Genomic DNA, 17,961 nt, shown 5'->3' with positions numbered 1-17,961 from the left:
ATCTCTCCTCTCTCTCTCTCTCTCTCGCTCTCATCAGTCTCTCTCTCTCTCTCTCTCTCTCTCTGTCTCTCTCTCTCTCTAATAATAATCTAATAATTAAGTAAGTTAATGTTAAGCAAAACAAATCTTCCAATTGGGTAAGAAAAATAAACTTTAAATAGTTCCTTAAAATTATTTTTGGCAGCATTCACCGTTCTGCAATGTCTATTCTTTAAAAGTTTGGACTGTAGTTGTTTTTTACTTCCATAAGCTTCCATAAGGTGGTTAACCATTTATTGGCTTGTCTGTAAACTTTGTTAACTTCTGGTTGGTTTGTTAAATAGTTCTGTAGTTGGTGCACATTGTAAATACAGTATGTGTTTGAAAGCTTCTATGTGTCCATTGATGAATTCGTCACTGCTTGTTTTTTCTAATGTTTACCCAATTGTAAGTCTGTTCTTTCGGTCTGGTCTGGAACTGATACTGATGCTAAATGCATACTATTACCAAGAATTGACTTAAGATCCTCATTTCGGTGTTTGTTTTTCATTAGACGAGAAAGGAAAGGGGGTTACAGAACGCGATGTGGTTATGGGAATGTAAGAATGTGTGCTGTCTGTGGGAAAACATAACATGTCACTGGTCACTAAACTATGGCACTGGCCAGACAGCCCTCTCGCTTGTCCTTTTAGTCACTGCCAGCCCAGTTTTGCAACATCCCACACGATCACAGCGTGTGTGTTGGCATGTATCTCAAAGTATGTTGACCAGACTCGTGATAAATCATCATTGACTGATGCTGCAGGGTCCAAAATAACAATCACAGCGAAAAGCAAACTCTGTCATTCCTCTCCCAAGATCAAATATTAGCAATAGCATACAGAGATTAAGTAGTTGTTTCCGGCTGATGTTATTAATTTGACACAAATTCCAACCAAGCTTTCAGCTGTGGTCCTCACAGCCCAATACACCAAATATGGTGTTCTGGAGCATACAGACTAGAGTTCGGGACCAAATTTTCCCATGTTAGCATTAAGTTCTGCTTGTTTTGTTTCCCAGAGATGGACTCAGTGACCCAGACAAAGTTCTCTGCATTCGAAACTGCTTTCCCATCAACTCAGGGGCAATAAGTCTGACATGTTGTTGATGTGTTGTTTTATTCATTTAGATGACCTGAGCAACAAAGATGCCAACAGTCATCAGTTACTAAAGGAAGAACTGAGGCTACTGCCTCTTAGCAGTAAAATGAACATGATAGCAAACCAAAAGGTGATGTCACATTGTTTCAAACAATTATATGACGTTTGAAAGAGATTTAAAAGCGGGATTTTATTTGGCTTCCATTCACAGAAAGTCGCCGTTAGGTCCTGCAGTTTGGGCGATACAGTGCAGAGAAGTTGCACCTCTAACTCTTTATGACAGGAAGGAGATGAAATTCTTGAAGATGAGGAGTCACCACAGCAACGAAGGATTACTGTCGGTAATGACGTGAAGTGATCTCTGATCTCGTACGGTTATTGTGGGCCAGATTTACTAAACAGGGCAAAATAGCACTAGAGCGCACAAAAAAAAAAAAAAGCAGGGAGTGGACATTTATGTCAGTACAATGACAAACCTTAGTAAATTGCGTTGCATGATTCATTTAAATACTCTTCGCCCATAAAGTTTGCGTCTGAAGAGGAAACTCTATGCAAATGCGTATGCAATAAGGTCAGTCGCAAAAACAGCTGTGTCCACGGTTTTTCAGCGCTGATCTTTACTGCGTGTCTGTAGTCAATAGTAAATCGGCCAAAGAAGCGTTAGCACTGCTGCAAGCCGTTAGTAAATCTGGTCCTTCTGGATTGTGTCAATCACATTTACACACTGCGTCCGAAATTTTTGGACGCAGTGTGTAAATGTGATTGACACAATGTGAAGTCGTATTAATTTTTTTACGAAAATTCTGGACGCAAATGTGCAAACGCCTTTAGTCTCCAAGATTAACCTTAAACAAACTGAATCTTCATTACCAGATTATATTACAATAACTTGTTAACATTTTCTATGTGAATTCATATTTATTCGAATTCTCATTAAATTGACCATGATTATTGTATTCCATCTCTCAGCATCCTACATTCCCCAGTCAAAGGTTTACTCTGAAGAACATTCAAAAAAGGTAACGCTACTTTCAGCTTTTTTGTGTAAAATTATGGAAAAAACTATTACTTTAGGCTATATGCAAGTACACGCATGCAGTGGCTTTTAGAAGAGCTGACAAATCTGTGGTTTAATAAAAATCTGTTATTAAAATTAACTTGGCCTTTTTTGTCTTTTATGGTGGAATGTTCTAAATGGGTCTTTTTTGTGTGAATACATCCTTCATTGTGTTGAATGTGGAGCAGTATGTTCTCGATCAGTTATTTCAAATTGATGCATCTGTATGCATACACGCCATGACCTTTAAAAGTCATTTGTATCTGTTTTGCGTGTTTGTGTAGCAGAATTCTAACGGGCAAAGTGCCAAAACTCTAGCAGAGCTGAACACAGAAGGGGTCTGCCAGTGGTTTAGTAATATTGGTCTACAGAAATGTCTGCCCTTCATTAGAGGTAAAGTGCAGTTAGCACATTTGTTTTTGTCATTTTTCCACCCTTTTTTTACAAAACATTTAAAGAGACAAAGGAGCAGACCACACACCAATAACCGTTCCGATTATGTGTTATTCATCTGCACTCATAAGTTATTGCTATTTCCACGCGTCTTCTTACAAAGACATGAAAACAACATTTACTAGCTAATATAGCCCCATAGAGACCTTTACCATTTCTGTCTAATGATTTGCAGAAGTTATTTGTACAGTATTCAAACCAATAAAGAGCCATTTTAGAGATCCATTAGTGTTATTTCTCAGAAGCAAGAGTTTGGATAGATGTTAATAGTAATGCTGTGGCTTTGGGTGGATCAAACCCTACAGAGGCAGAACTCAGTGGATCTCACATCGCCTCCATTCATCTCGACACCCTTGAAATCCTTCAATTGTCCAACCTGGAGGAGAGAGAGAGATTGCTTTCTGCCATCTACAATGAGCTACACCCACCAAACTTCACCACACAGAGACTCGACGCCCTCCTGGGTATCATGCACAACCATTACTGTTTGAATTCAAATCAAAGTACATATGAAAACTGTGTGTATTAAACTGTAGTTTTTTGGAACCATAGTAATGTAACTTGAATCAGGTTGCCTGACCTGCTTTGATTTCTTTGTGTCTTGACAGAAAGGTTTGGACCACACAATGTTGAGAAGTTCACAGCTGCTTTGGTGTCTATAACCAAGTCAATATCCTCTCCTCATGTTAACAGCATCAACATGAACAGATGCTCATTAAAACTTAGGTAGTCTTAGTCTTTTTTCCTTCATTTTAGATGTAGGTTTTGATTCCATAATCCTGCTTCATTACCATAGCAGTAGTTACATTACTTACACTGTTACATTATTAAAAATGTTTTTTTTTTCTTTTCTTGTAGACAAAAAGAGCAAAGCGCTAAAGTTCAAAAGAACTCGCATCTTATGGAAATTACAATCAATGGTATCATTCTGTACAGTACTTTATATACAATTTACTTTTAAGGCTTTGAAAAATATTAATGTTAATATTATTTTGATTTAGCATCAGAAGGAATAGTTCATCTGCGGACACCCAAAGAGACTAGTGTGGGTAGAGTGATGGAGTCTTGTCTGAGGATGCTGGGAATTAATGAGAACAAAGAACATTTTAACCTAAAGAGTAAAGAAGGTCTCACAAACAGAATATATACTGTATATACAAATGCATATATGTTTTGTGTACATGAAATTGAAATGCTTTTGCTTTTTCTATTTTTTTAATAATGTAAAAAAATACAGCATAACTTTTTAGAGTGCAATTGTACAAAAACATGAATTTTCATGTTTAAATTAGATTTTGATTGCATGCTCTTTTAAACATTCTAAAACTGTAATGTATGTATTGTATAGGACCATAGTTCTTTTAGACAAATTAGAAGTTTCTAAAAGTGTTTTTTTATATATTATGATTTCTCCAACAATGCAGTTTAGACTGTTTAGACAGTAACTGGAATACTTTTCTCAACATTTATGCATTAAGTATATGATAATATACTAATATTTTTAGGAGATATTTGTCCATTAATTTGTGCCAAAATACATTCAAAAAAAGCTTTAAAGAGTATTACCAATCAATCAAACCAAAACAACATACGGCCAATTTATTGTATCGTTTTTAGGGTTTTTACTTTTGTCATTTTTGGAAAAGAACAGCCATTTAGTCTTGCGTTCAGAGAGAATCATATGGCTTGTGGCTTCTAAGTGCTGTGGAATTTACACAGTGAATTTACTTTTACATACCGTCTGTATTTTTCCACGTGGTTCAGATGAGTTCTCCCCAGAGCAGCAGATTGGAGATTTGCCTGGTTCAGAGACCAGACTAATGGAGCTTCACTTATGTAGAAAGGTACAAAAGACAGAATCACGTTGTAGAGCATGTTCTAGATTGCTATGTAGATGGGGAATACAAAAGCAAACATCACATCATGGTTAATTCCATTTTTGCCTTTAAAAACATGTAGGAAGCACGGAAAGATCCAGATTCTGCAGATGCTGTTATTTGTTCTGCTGATGGTTTTCAGAACAAGAATCAAAACAATGCTGGAAAGATTCGAGAACTAAACCAACAAGTGGCCTCACTTCAAAACGTCGTATTACAGGTAAATTTTCTTGTTGTCCAGTTTGAACAGTTCGGATTATAGACCGATGGAAGCCAATCGGATTGATTCTAGAAAATATCTGTCACTGTTTAATTCACTTGAATTGACCTGATGTTTTAATAGAGCTGTTTGTTTGATAACCAGGTTCAGGAGATTTACCATGGCCTGGTGGCGTTCTGTTCAGAGCTGAAGAAGATGGAGGGAGAGATGGATACCGAACAACTGGACAGCTTGGAACTGAAGAAACGTCTCAGTCAAGCCCAGAACAATCTGCAGAGTAAAAGACAGAGCCTTCAAATACTCCGAGAGAATCTGATCACTGCACCATTGGAGAAGAAAAAGTATGTCACCAATAACCCATCAGTTATAATGTGTTTGCAAATGCAATGATGGTGTGATTAGTTTATGTTCTATAAATAGTAAAAAACAAATATTGTTTTTGGTAACTGGTAGCAATTTAGGCATAAAATTAAAATAATAGTAATTACACAATACAGCAGAGAACAGTGTAGTTTATAGACTAGAATAGAATAGAATAGAATTTAGTTATCAATTTGTTGGTCAAACCAAGTTTGCCATAGTTTCTAATGGACGTTTCTTAGATTTTAAAATAGCTTTTTTACATTGAGGTAGTTCTCATGCTTTTAAATGTGAATTGTCAAAAGTTGCCACATTGGGGGCCCTATTTTCACGATCAAAGCGCATGGTTTAAAGCTCACGCCGCAGGTCACTCAGGACGTGTCCGAATCCACTTTTGCTAATTTAACGACGGGAAAACGGTCGGCGCGCCTGGTCTAAACGGGTTGTCCCGATTCTCTTAATGCAGTGGTTCCCAACCTGGGGTCCGCGACCCCCTTAGGGGGGCGCCAGAGTTCACATGAGGGGCGCGGGAGCTGACATGCTTTGAGGTTAAAAAAAGCTGCATAAATGTTCCACTAATCATTTTAAATAAAAATATTTTTGTATGTTTAAAAAAAATCATTTGCTTACAATGCCAAGATAATGCAGTCAAAAATAGTTATATCTTGTATAAAATAATTATTTCAATTTTTCCTGCTCCATCGGCAGACATTCACATGGGGCTTCGCGGTAGCCGGAAGCACTAGCCGGGTTTCCATCCAAAGTTGCGAATTTAGTTAATGCGCAAAATTGGAATATCGCATAAAACATTTGCGAATAAGCACCGTTTCCATCCAACTAGTCAACCGTCACTTCCTAATAAACTGCCACTAAATGTCAGTAAGAGAAGCCACTGAATATAATTATTTTCATAATACTTGAGCAAGCAGACGATTACAAAACACAATAAATGCGGTGCTTTTGTGGATGCCTGCTGTTTGGGAAACACAGTCGTGATAGTTCTAAGAGGCAATTACAGAAATACTTGACGACTTTGCTCAGGCATTTAAGAATGAGCATAACAAAATTTCTGATGCTGTGTAACAAGATCATTACTCTGGTTAGTCAGGTTACGCCGTCTCATAGTGCAGTTAGGTGATTTTTTTGGAGGAATTTATTCAGCAAATGCGTTTCCATCTCCCATTATTCGCATGAACCCTTTTTCGCAAAAATGAAAAACCACCTGAAGCGAGCGTAAAAACTTTTTTGCGAATTAAGTGTTTTTAATTCGAAATTTGGCGTTTCCATCACTCGTTTCTGATGCGAAACCTCAAAATGCAAATAAAACCAGAGTGATGGAAACCCGCGCTGTTCTCGCTATGAGACTCACATGAGAAACATCCTCTGTCAGGCGTCAACGTTCGTGTTAACATAAAAATCAAAAGGAAAAATAGCAGAGAAACGTAAATGCGGTGATTCTTCGTCAGAAATAAAGGAAAAAGTTTAGACGCTATGACAAAACCTACGTAAATTTAGGTTTTATTGAAGGACAAGACAAGTCTCGGCCAGAATGTGTAAACGACAGCATGAAACCAAGCAAAATGAAAAGACAACTGGTAAAAATAAGCAGTAATTGACAGTAGCCTGCATCTCTTTATGCAAGTACAGCAATGTTAATGTTTAACAGTTCTTTCATAACGTTCAGTATACTCTGTATGTTCATACAATAACCTGAAAATAGACTGAAACAACATAAAAAATAACCTGAAAATTTATTTGAGTATTCAAGTAAAAATGTCATTAAAATCTTTTATATTACTCATATTTAACCATTTAATTTAATTTATTATTCAATTATTTCATTTAATTTATTAATATTTACTATCTATATATGTGTGTTTGAGTAGCAATTTTGTGTGTATACACACACACACATATATATGAGGGTTGGGGGGGCTCCGATTGTCATATATGTACGTGGGGGGGCCCCAAGGAAAAAAGGTTGGGAACCACTGTCTTAATGAGTAATGGGTGTTTTGTGGGCCAAACATGCAGTAAACCAATCAGAGTCTCATCTCCCATTCCCTTTAAGAGCCAGTTGCGCTCGCGCCATGGTGGATTCGCTATTTACACGGCGGAATTCGGAAGAGCAGACACTTCTCCAGAAAGGAAATGCGTCTGCTCATGCGAGAAGTTAAAGCGCGCAAGCAGACCGTCTACAGGACAAGCGGGATTTTTATCTTTATGTCCACAATAATAATATTTTACATTGTAATCCATTTATTTGTAATATTCGGCATTATTGTGTGCTGCTGCGCATCCTTCTGTGTGTAATAATCAGAATGTACAAGCGCTGTGCACCCGCCTATAGGCGCATATTCCTAATGCGCTCTTTAAATAACTAAAAAAAATTGCGCCATTGACTTTAGACCAGGTTTGAGTTGGTCTATGGCGCAGTCTATTTTCAGTTCCTCAAAATAGCAATGCGCCTGAGCACACCTCTTTTTTAGACCAACACGCCCATGGGCGCTCAAATGAGCGCAAATGCATTTGCTATTTAAACAACGCGGTGCAGGACGGGAAAATGAGAACTGCATCGGGCGGAAACTAGAAAAAACACTTGCGCTGCGCCGCGCCGCGCCGGGTGTACAATAGGGCCCAAGGAGTTCAATCACCACAAAGATGTAAGATTGTGCAAAGCAACAATTGAAGTTTCTTAAACACACAATGATCTCAAAATTCATGAGGTGAGGTATGAGTCAGTAATTTAAATCTTAACTGCAGATCTTGTTTTACTCATAAATCGAAAAATGCTTTTGTAAATTTCCATTAGAATGCACAAAGAAAACCCCATGGCTCAGAAATGGCAATTCCTATCAGAGTTTAAGGACCAAACGGCTCTAGAATAGAACATGCTGATCTCACGGATAAAACTGAATGAGTGGCAGTTTGGCAGTAATATGGGATTATCACATGGGAATTGCAGTGGGAAAGATTAATCCATTGGTCTTCTTGGATAATGATCCATTGCCTCTTCCAAAAGAGAGGACGGAAGAGCAGATAATGAACCATGAGCTGGTTTTGGATGCCTGAGTGCAATTTTCTCATTGTAGAGAGCCTGCGTCCTGTGATTTTTGATGCTCTGTTTAGTGTTTACAGTTCATTTAGTTTATTTTTCTGTGGCGTCAGTGCTTTGGGTTGCTTTGGTGAATCCACAGATCTCTTGTAATTTAGGTTCTGAGAAAGCTGTTGTCTGATCTTCATCTTTCCAGGAATGTTGTGTATCTGTAATGTGATTGGACGTATCATGGCAATGTTAGGCTTTTGTGTAGTTCTCTAACAAATTGCATCTTTGTGGTTCTGATAATGTTTTACTAAAGCAATGCTCGAAATACAAAACATACACGTATTGATTTAAAGTTCACATTATACCTCTGTTTGTGACATTGAAAGAGAATAACATAAAAATCCATAAATCCCACAGTATAATCTGCTTAGACTCAATTTCTTTTAAGCACCAAATGTGTCAAATGTCTTAATGTGAAAACAGTAAACTGTGTGAAACGGGAACCTGTTTAATTTATGAGGTGTACAAATAAAGCCAGAGTGTTTGAAGGAAAAGCCGGCGTGGGTCTCGCCCAGTAGTTTCCTGCTTTTTCTCAGCCTTACGGCCTTTGATTTATTCTGACATCTTTTCGTGCTGGATAGATTGAAAGCAGGAATGGATACGAGTGTGTGAAAATACCGTCATGAATCAATATGTCCAGGCTCTCATGAATTACCTGATAAGGCACTTTACTTGAAGTGCTTATTGTTTTTTGTTTCATGTCTTTCATAAGCTTGGCTATTTTCCCCAGCAAAAACACAAACAAATCTTTCAAGTCTCAGTGTTTTTGGATGACATTAATCTGAGATATTTGAGTAAATGAAAGGGAAGAAATGTGTTTAAACCTTTCCAAGAATGATACTAGACCAAATCTTTGACACGCAGTGACAGAACATTGGAAAAAATTTCCAGATCAGCCTTCTTGTCCAGGACTAAGCCTACAGTAAAGGGACAACCAAAAAACAATTTTTTTTTCACCCTCATGTTGTTTCCAAACTCTTTTCTCCTTGGAACACAAAAGAAAATAGTTTGAGTCTCAGTGGTTTTGTGTCCATACAATGGAAGTCAATTTGGGCCAGTGTTATTTGGTTACCAACGTTCTTCAAAATATCTTGTTTTTCGTTCTGCAGAATAAAGAAAGTCATACAGATTTGGAATGACATAAAGATGCGTCAATTTTTGCTTGAACTATTCCTTTAACGGAGCATCTTGTGTTTTTACTCCTCAGGCGAGCAGAAGTCCGGCTACTGGAGAAGATGAGACTGAACGGTCAGGTGTTTAAAGAAGAGATAACGCTGGTCCATCTTAAGCGGCAAGTGGCTCACCTGCGTGCAGCTCTAGACAAGATCCAGTCCAAGGTGAGATCGCAAACTGTACGTTCCTTGAGGTTCCCAGAGTGTCCTGCCGCAGTATAAAATGATATAACGTTGACATGTTAATGCAGGCCAGCGGTTATTTTTTGACCACATTTTAATGAGGCTGAACATATGGTACTAATGTGAGCATGACAGTCTTGGCTTTTCAAATATGCAATAGGGATGTACATACTGTATGAGGGAAGAATGCAGTTCATCCACATGAAGCATGGACTTTTTATGCTTGGTGAAAAATATTCAAGCCTTATGAAAATGCAACTTGTCTTCTTGGCGACCACAACAGTGAGCCATCTGCCACTACGCTGCTCATTTTTCAAAAGCTACGAAATGCTAGTTTGGGACGGAGTGTAAAGTTATCTACGCTGTGGTCGTACCACGATTCTTTCTCACCTCCGTCCTGCTTTTAAGCGTCTCTTTCATCTCACGGGTAGAGACCTAACGAGGTGCCATGAAAGGACACATGCCGACTAGAGCTTTGGAAGAAAAGAGCGTGTCACGTTGCCGCCCTCAGGCTACAGTCTTTAGGTGCTGTGTTGGTGGGAACGGAGCAGTGGCGCTAATGTTTATCATATGACCTAATCAGGGGGAAGGCGCAGGTCAGGACACGGAGCAGTCTGGGAACTAATACGAGCTCTGGCCTAATAAGGAGCAGGCTGCCATTTATTCTCCCGGCATAACCTGACAATAAGGAAATATTTCATGATCGTACGTAATCTTCTCAATCCGCCACTGTGGTAATAGAGCAAATGATGTTTAGGAGTGAGATCTCAATTTAGGGATCTCAAGGGGAAAACCCCTTTATATAATAATAATAATATGACACAACCCCCTCCCTCTCAAAACCGTTCATAACCTCTTTTTTTCATTTCAATTTAAATATGCCTCATTCCCCTTCGGGCCAGAGATCGTGGTTGTAGTTCCAGATTAGGTTTCACGATTCTCATGGGAAAGGTGGTCGAGATATTGCAATTGCTAACAAGCACGAGAGCTCTTGGTAGTTGGGTTAACTTTGATTATTTTTTTCCTCCCATTGTCTGTTGAGCTGTAATGGCGGCTTAAAGGCCCAATGGCTAATAGTTGTGGCTGTCAGGGATTTATTGTCCATCTTGAGGTTGCCGTTTTACTGCGTCTGTGTGACGCTTAACTGCGGGCTCCTGAGAATACATAATTGTGTTTTATTTGATGCCATCAATACCAGCCACACTTTTATGACAGAGTCCGGAAGCCTTTTTCATGCAAGACACAATCTTACAATCCAGAGCTTGGCATGGTTTCCTCTCTTATCTCATACAGTATGAGTGAGGGGATTTCTGAAGGTGTGCCCAAGAAAGGCTCCGCCGATTGTTCTTCGTGCAGCTCCTCCCAACCCTCTGCGGTTTAAAGGACCATTTATCAAGATAAATTCTTTTCGTTTGTCATCTTGTTCTTCATTTTCCTTTTCCGCTTTATTGACATTATCTACTTTATTGCTAATCCCTCACCTCGCTTAATGTGAGGAATTTGACATTTGAAACACATGCTAGTTGACTCAAAATGGGTCTCTTACAGGTAGGTAAAGAGTGCAACAACTTTTTGAGTTTTGCATCCTGCCCAAGGGAATCAGAAGGTGGGGTGATAAGGGCTCAGGGGGGTTTCCTGCGTGAGCGAGCCGTCTGGTCCCCGTGTCTGGGGAGAGGCGCAGTAGCTGTGGCCGGAGGGCTTTCACACGCCAGGAACGTCGAGCTCTCACCTCTGTTTTCTCCTGTGGACTTGGAGAAATCCGATCACTTTGCATCTATCCCACTTCCTGTATTCAATCTTTGTCTCAGCGTTTGGTTTGGGGGTGTGTGGATTATGTGATTTTATAGGTTTACCTGTGATGAACTTGTTAGATAAAGTTTGAAGCTTGTTGTCATTTATTCTGCATTTACTCTGGGTTTGGTTGACACAGACACATATGTCAGATAGTTAATGAATATTTCATATACATAATTGAACTATAAAGTGCTATTGTATATTCTGCAAATTTATTTGCATGCTCTAAGACAACCAAGTCGTAAATCGTGGGCAAACGTTTGGGAAAATGTTGTTTTTGCTATTCATTCAAATATACAATTAATATTGTATTAAGAACTTTGTATGTTTATTAGTTGTGATTGAGAAGTAAACGGAAGCTCAGCTTTACGAAGCATTTAATGTGGCTTGGAAAATATAGGCAACACAAAATGTGTAAATGAATACAAATGTGCAGATCTGTCCAGGACACAAGAGGATCAACAAATATTAACTAGTGCTGTCAATCGATTAAAAAAAAATCTGATTAATCACACATTTTCTGTGATTACTCGCACCTAACATTAATGATTTTAAATATACTCTCTTTTTAAATTACTATATTAATTTGATTCTTTTATTTAACATTAATTATAGCCATTCAACAGTATAATTGAGAGCTATCATGTCTAACAGGTAGGAAATATACAGAAATTTAATGAAGTTCTCAAACACTTTGCAGTCTTTAATGCTAAATTCTTAATTAATACAGAAGAATTCTCATTAAAGCTACAAAACACATTGAATTCCTCTTTTCTTTTGCGGCCCCTTGTTGTCATGTCATGTATGATTTTATTTACACATGTACGGACACATGTACGATTTAACCCGCAAACAGTGTTAAAACTCACTTTTTTGTTTTAGTTCCAGTAATGTTTACTAATAAGATATATTTCCTGAAAAGGAATACATTAGTAATGGCGTCTGCATGTTTTAATAAACTCAACATGCTGTGCATAGCGTGGAGTCTTTCAGGTTGAAGAAGGCTGACTCATGAAATAACGGAGCTCATTTTCTTTACAGTGGTCAGATCAGAGGAGACACCTCACACTTTTAAAGCTTTGCTTTCCAGGATTCTCTGGCTCTCCGGTTCAGCCGCTATAAAACAAGAGCGAGGGCCGCCAGCTAGTCACTGCTTTTGATACTGTTTTTTGTGTGCAGGAGAGAGCCGAGCGGAAGAGCATATCTCTGACTCAGCTGGTCCCATTGGAGTCTCCTGTCATGCTTGTGGCCACCCAGATGAAAGCAAAGCCAGACGGTCATTATGGATTCACTGCACGCAGAGGGGAGGTACATAGGGGAGGTCTGATGGTGGTACATACTGAGGACGCTCAGCTTTGTTTGAATGACAGGTAAATATCACTGTCTGGTGACAATGTGCTGGTTTCACAATGTGCTGCTTTACAAATCTTACAACACTTTGTATATTTTATGAAAATTTTAAGCATTGTGCTTAGCTTGGGTTAACAGGTTCGGGTGAACTGTTCAACCAACTAGAACCTGTGTGTCATGGTCCTGAAATACAATTAAAATGTGAAAGAATGTGAGAATAAAAGAGGTCAGTTCAGTGCAATAGATGTTTTGATGAATTAAGCCTGTAATTGGCCTCTCGTAAAACAAGCCAAGAGACGTCCTGAAGTTTCCAGCCTTTAAGAGCAGAGGATCACAGAGGTTCCATCAGCACTGGTGTTTTTTCCCCTGTTGCTATGGAAATTTGTAGGAGGCAGAGGGAATAACAGGAAAACACTGAAATGTAAAACTTGGAGAGGAAAAGATAAAAAAATCTTTAAAAAAACAACAATATAAGGATCTGCAGTTGAAGCATTCCATTTGTGAGCTTATCACCATGATAACCATGCATACTGTATACATGCAAGAGATAAAATTTTAGTGGTATACACGAACCAGAGAGAAAGAAAAAACTAAAGATTAGCATATGCACCCAGTGGAGACAGACTGGCTTTGTGTATTGGTAATTGCCAAACTTCTGGCAAAACTCTTTTTACAGTCTGTGAATTAATATAAAGGCTAAAATTACTTTCTTATTTCCAGAATAACTGTCTTAAAATAACTAACGTCTTTAAATAAAAGCTGTTTTCAGTTTTTCATGTGATCCATTAAGGTTTCGGAACATTTAAGGGCTAGGGTTTTTTATTTTATGCATGATGTGCGTTATTAACGCTCAACAGAAGCTTTGCTTCTATGCCGGTGCTTGGCACTGTTAATTGCTGGCAGATTGGTAAAGTGGCACCTTTTTGGCCTAAGATATTAAAAATCTATTAATCAATTGAATATCTTATCTAGCAACATGTCCTTGATAGAGAAATTTAAGCTTTATTTTTTTAATAACTCTATTTTAATATTTTATATATTTTTAACTCTGAAGGGAGAGAGACAGTTATAAGCCATTTGGAACACACTTGGTGAATAAAGTAATAAAACACAACATTACTTTCTGTTTATCTGGGACTCTTCCCCTTCCTTAAGTGCCCTTCGAAGGCGCAAATGCACCATTTGGAATTCGCCTATGTCATTTTCACGTCGCAAAACCTAAAATCCTCAAACTATAGTGTACATTCATCTGCGTAATGCATTACGCATATGCAAGATTATTCATTTTTCAGTTGGACAGGCAATATATTGAGTAGTCTAATTCTGAGGTGGTGGATCTCTGTTCCAGGCTGGTGGAAGTCAATGGAGTGAGTGTCCTGGGGAGCAGCGAGGAGGAGCTGGAGATCCTGCTGAAGATGCCCGTAGCCTACATCATTGTTCTGCGCCAACTTCCCCAAGAGACTCCTCAGGAAGAGCCTTCTGACCCCAGACAGACTTGAGCTCTGAGTGATGACCAGGACCTACATACAATTGCTGCGGAAACATCATGTAATGCTACCCAACTAAACACTATTGCTTTTTAAACAACAACATACATACTCTTTTGTCTTTTTATTAAATGTGATATTTTTCTATAATTTAATAAATAAATCGAAATGTTAATAATAATAATAATAATTATTAATAATAAAAAATATGTTTACAAACAACTAATAAAGACTAAAAAAGCCCATCACAGCATATGTGGTGGATGGGGGGATGCGTTATAAATGGTAAAGTTATGGTAAATATCTTTATGACAATATGGCTTGTTTTGCATTCTTTTAAAAGCAGTTTTTTGATTATTTATTAAATATATTGATTTTTAATTTTCCTTGTAAGAAAAGAGGTTTTTACATTTATATGTTCTGTGTGTTCTGCATTGCAACATCTGGGTCATTTCAGGGCAGTTTTATTTGTGTTGGGTGGGTATGACTTCATGTTTTTGGTTGATACTAATGTAAAATCCATCGTTTCAATTAGTGGGTGGGTCAGTCAAAAACTGCTCATAAAATTGGGGAAAAAGGAATTTTGCATTTTGAATGGCATTCAACTATGAAGGTCAAAGTAGCTAAATAAACCAGTGTCACAATATTCACTTTGTGTGTGTTTTGAAGAAGCAGTTGTGGTGAAATAGAAGACGTTAAAACTTCCCGTAAGACTTTAACTAGAATATAGATTTCCGAGCTTTTCACGTTAAATGTTGAAACACTTACATTTTTTACACTTTGTGAAACTGTACTGTAGTTACTGTAGGCATGTAGCAGTTATGTGTTATTCCACAATAATCTGCCCAACAATCTTTTCTTAGGTAACTAAATATCAGGTATGACTTTAGCTAGTGCGAGAATACTCCTATGTTTGTTTTTCCTCAAAGCTCTGTTGTGAAAAAGAAGAAAATTGTGTTACAGTCTGGAAACAAGGTATAGAACCCGCTGTCAAGAAATAGACATGTTTTTGGATATATACACTATCCATTTTTATAGTTTATAAGCATTTCGATTTTAAGCAAAACCTAACATAAGATTAGAACCACGCACACACACACACACACACACACACACACACACACACACACACACACACACACACACACACACACACACACACACACACACACACACACACACACACACACACACACACACACACACACACAAAGTGTGACAGATGTGTGTGCTCAGTCTAGCCCCACATGTCTCTGTGGACCCGTGTATCCGGTCTTGTGGTTGAACCTTGTGGGTTTCATTGTAAGCCTATTAATAAGAGACTGGGCATTCTAGCTGGCATGTGGGACCCTCGAAATGAGGGAGGTGACCCGACCCCTGACCTGTCGACCTTTGTGGTGGAATTATGTGGTCATGTGAATCTGACTGAGGGAGTTTAAGAAAATCTGGAGGAAAAGAATCTTTCTGTTAATGACTTTGTGGATGTGAATGACTGTATGTGTGAACGTGTGAACTCCTTGGCGTACAGGTTGTTCTTTAAATTCATTGTTTTTAGGCATCTGAAATGTACAATGCATGAACGTTCATCTAAAGTAAAACCTATAAATGAATCAAAACCATCACATCTGTTATTCACAGACTATTCCTTCAGTGTACTATTCCACAGGAAGTATATAACAATAAACAGGAAGTGTCCATCCAATCCTAATCCGATAAAGAAGAAAACACGATTTCGCTGCACAAACTGTTCACGCAAGGGAGGGCGAAACAAACACATTTTCATAAACAGTGCTGCTGGCAAGAAAAGAAAAACGTTGTGGGATTCCAGCAGCCTACGCCCTTCCCCACCCATTCTAGTCTTGACATGTCTCTTAAAAAGAGTTTCTGTTCAAAATAACAACAATAATACAGAGATCATACCTACATGCACAGGAATGAACGATGTAAACACAACATATAGAATTAAAATAGAAAGGATATGTGGCCGTTCAATACGTTTAGCCGTTGCACTGAATTCAGGTACAGTCAATGCAGTTCACTCAGCACTTGAGGCCAAAACATGGTTTTCATTCCCGTGGTTATTGTTGTCTTTGATATCTCTGATAAAAAAAGTCAAGACTGATAACTTTACTAAAGCAAAAAAGAGAGCCAGGGGCTGAGGCTGAGGCCCACTATATTGCTAGGAATGAGTCTGTAACACGAACTGCACTCAATGCAACAGTTGACAGTTGTTTCATTCTGGGTTATTTTGTTAAAATAAAAAATAATCATATATCGAGCAATTACATAAAGAATCTATGTCTAACTCTGTCTCTATACTAATGTTTTAGTATTTGGTTGTTGTGGAAAATGCCGGTTTTACATAATTTGTCCAACCACATAAAGATAAGGAAGTAATGTGCAATTTTATGTTTCAGACAGAGGTGGCAGTAGAGAGACAAAAGTTATGGATTGCAGCTTCATTCAGTCATAATAAATGAAAAATATGTTGTCCAAATTCATAATACATACTTTGGAATTCCTTAAACTGTTGTCAGAATTAGTTGACAAACTTCCTGCACTTGTACTGTAATTTACCACATAATCAGATGAGAGATGCTGTTTACTGCTATTATAACCACATATTCATAATTCTCCATTCAATACACTGGCATGTGTTTAAATTAGAACATTGATAAACACTGGACACATAATTCCACTAATTGTTTTATGTAACATATTCTTAACGATATCACTAGCACACATTGTCCTATAATTAGGCTGTTAAACCTGCAATGCTACCAAACCTGTCCCCTGTGTATGTATATGTAAGGATGTGGGATGGCATGAATATTCTCAACATCACAACAAACATTAGTCGTCGAAAGCACATAGCTGCGAAGGTTTATGACGCAGAAACATTTGCAACGTGCAAACGGATGGCACATTTCTGAGGGATCGGCTTCACCCCAGGCCAAAAACCTCCATATATGCATTGCGTTAAGATCTGCAGCCAGTAAAAATACTTTGGCCTCTTTTAGGAGAAAAGAAGACGTTTCTCTTTAACTGTCGGAGGGGGCGGCTCAGCATTTTTTTAAGGGGTTGTTGAAAGAGTGAGGGTGGCTGTGGTTTTTTTATGGTTTTCTGGCAGGCTGTGATTCAACTTAACACCCAGTGCAATATGTTCAGTGGACAGCAATGTATACCGCATTCAAAACCTATATGTCCTACAGAGCCGTTGACGTATCATTTAACATAGACACGTGTGCCATTATAACATACTGTATTTGATGTGTATGTGATACTGCAGTGTATACTTCAGAGGCGTACTGAATAAAACAAATGTGGGTTTGCAAGCAATTAAAGTTAAAGTTGCATTTTCTAGTATTTGGATTGTTCTTAAAATGGATTTTCCTATAGATGTCAAGTGGAGCGTTCGTATTCATATGAAGAGCTTATTTGCAAAAACAGATATCTCAAAAATTCAAAAATGGATAACTCCTTTTTTATTAAAAAATCATGTTTTTTATTATGTTGTCATGTTTTTTGTGTGTGTTTCATTGTGCTAGTTAGCTGTTTTTTGTTATTAATACTTAATCAAAACAGCTCAAATGCAGTAACATTTATATGAATTGAAATGCACAATTAAAAGCATGATTTTTGAAATATCTGTTTTTGCAAATTAACTCTTCATATAACAACATTCATAGTCATTCATATAAATACATATAACAATATTGCTAAATATTTGTGGTTTAATTTATGTTGCAATTTTTGTGTGTTTACCAGGCAACTTTATTGACCG

General features: G+C 37.9%; 2 protein-coding genes across 2 annotated transcripts in view; both read left to right on the top strand.

Moving 5' to 3' along the window:
* Positions 1-1,109, top strand: part of LOC130558746 (uncharacterized) — a 4,830-nt gene extending 3,721 nt beyond the window's left edge. Inside the window, exon 3 of the mRNA XM_057341346.1 lies at positions 1,039-1,109. Within this exon, the coding sequence (XP_057197329.1) occupies positions 1,039-1,109 (71 nt within the window). The remainder of the gene's footprint in view (positions 1-1,038) is intronic.
* Positions 1,110-1,116: 7 nt separating this feature from the next.
* LOC130558744 (uncharacterized) lies at positions 1,117-14,814 on the top strand. The gene is made up of 14 exons (XM_057341345.1): positions 1,117-1,248; positions 1,402-1,459; positions 2,088-2,137; positions 2,463-2,568; positions 2,934-3,092; positions 3,237-3,354; positions 3,487-3,548; positions 3,630-3,755; positions 4,393-4,472; positions 4,588-4,725; positions 4,870-5,066; positions 9,399-9,528; positions 12,520-12,710; positions 14,039-14,814. Exons 1-14 carry the CDS (start codon positions 1,117-1,119, stop codon positions 14,187-14,189), a joined length of 1,698 nt encoding a protein of 565 aa, XP_057197328.1. The 3' UTR covers positions 14,190-14,814.
* Positions 14,815-17,961: the final 3,147 nt, after the last annotated feature.

The sequence above is a fragment of the Triplophysa rosa genome, linkage group LG9 (assembly GCF_024868665.1).
Source record: "Triplophysa rosa linkage group LG9, Trosa_1v2, whole genome shotgun sequence".
Classification (NCBI taxonomy): Eukaryota; Metazoa; Chordata; class Actinopteri; order Cypriniformes; family Nemacheilidae; genus Triplophysa; species Triplophysa rosa.
Note: the sequence above shows the minus strand (reverse complement) of the source record. Positions and strands in the feature narration are given on the sequence as shown.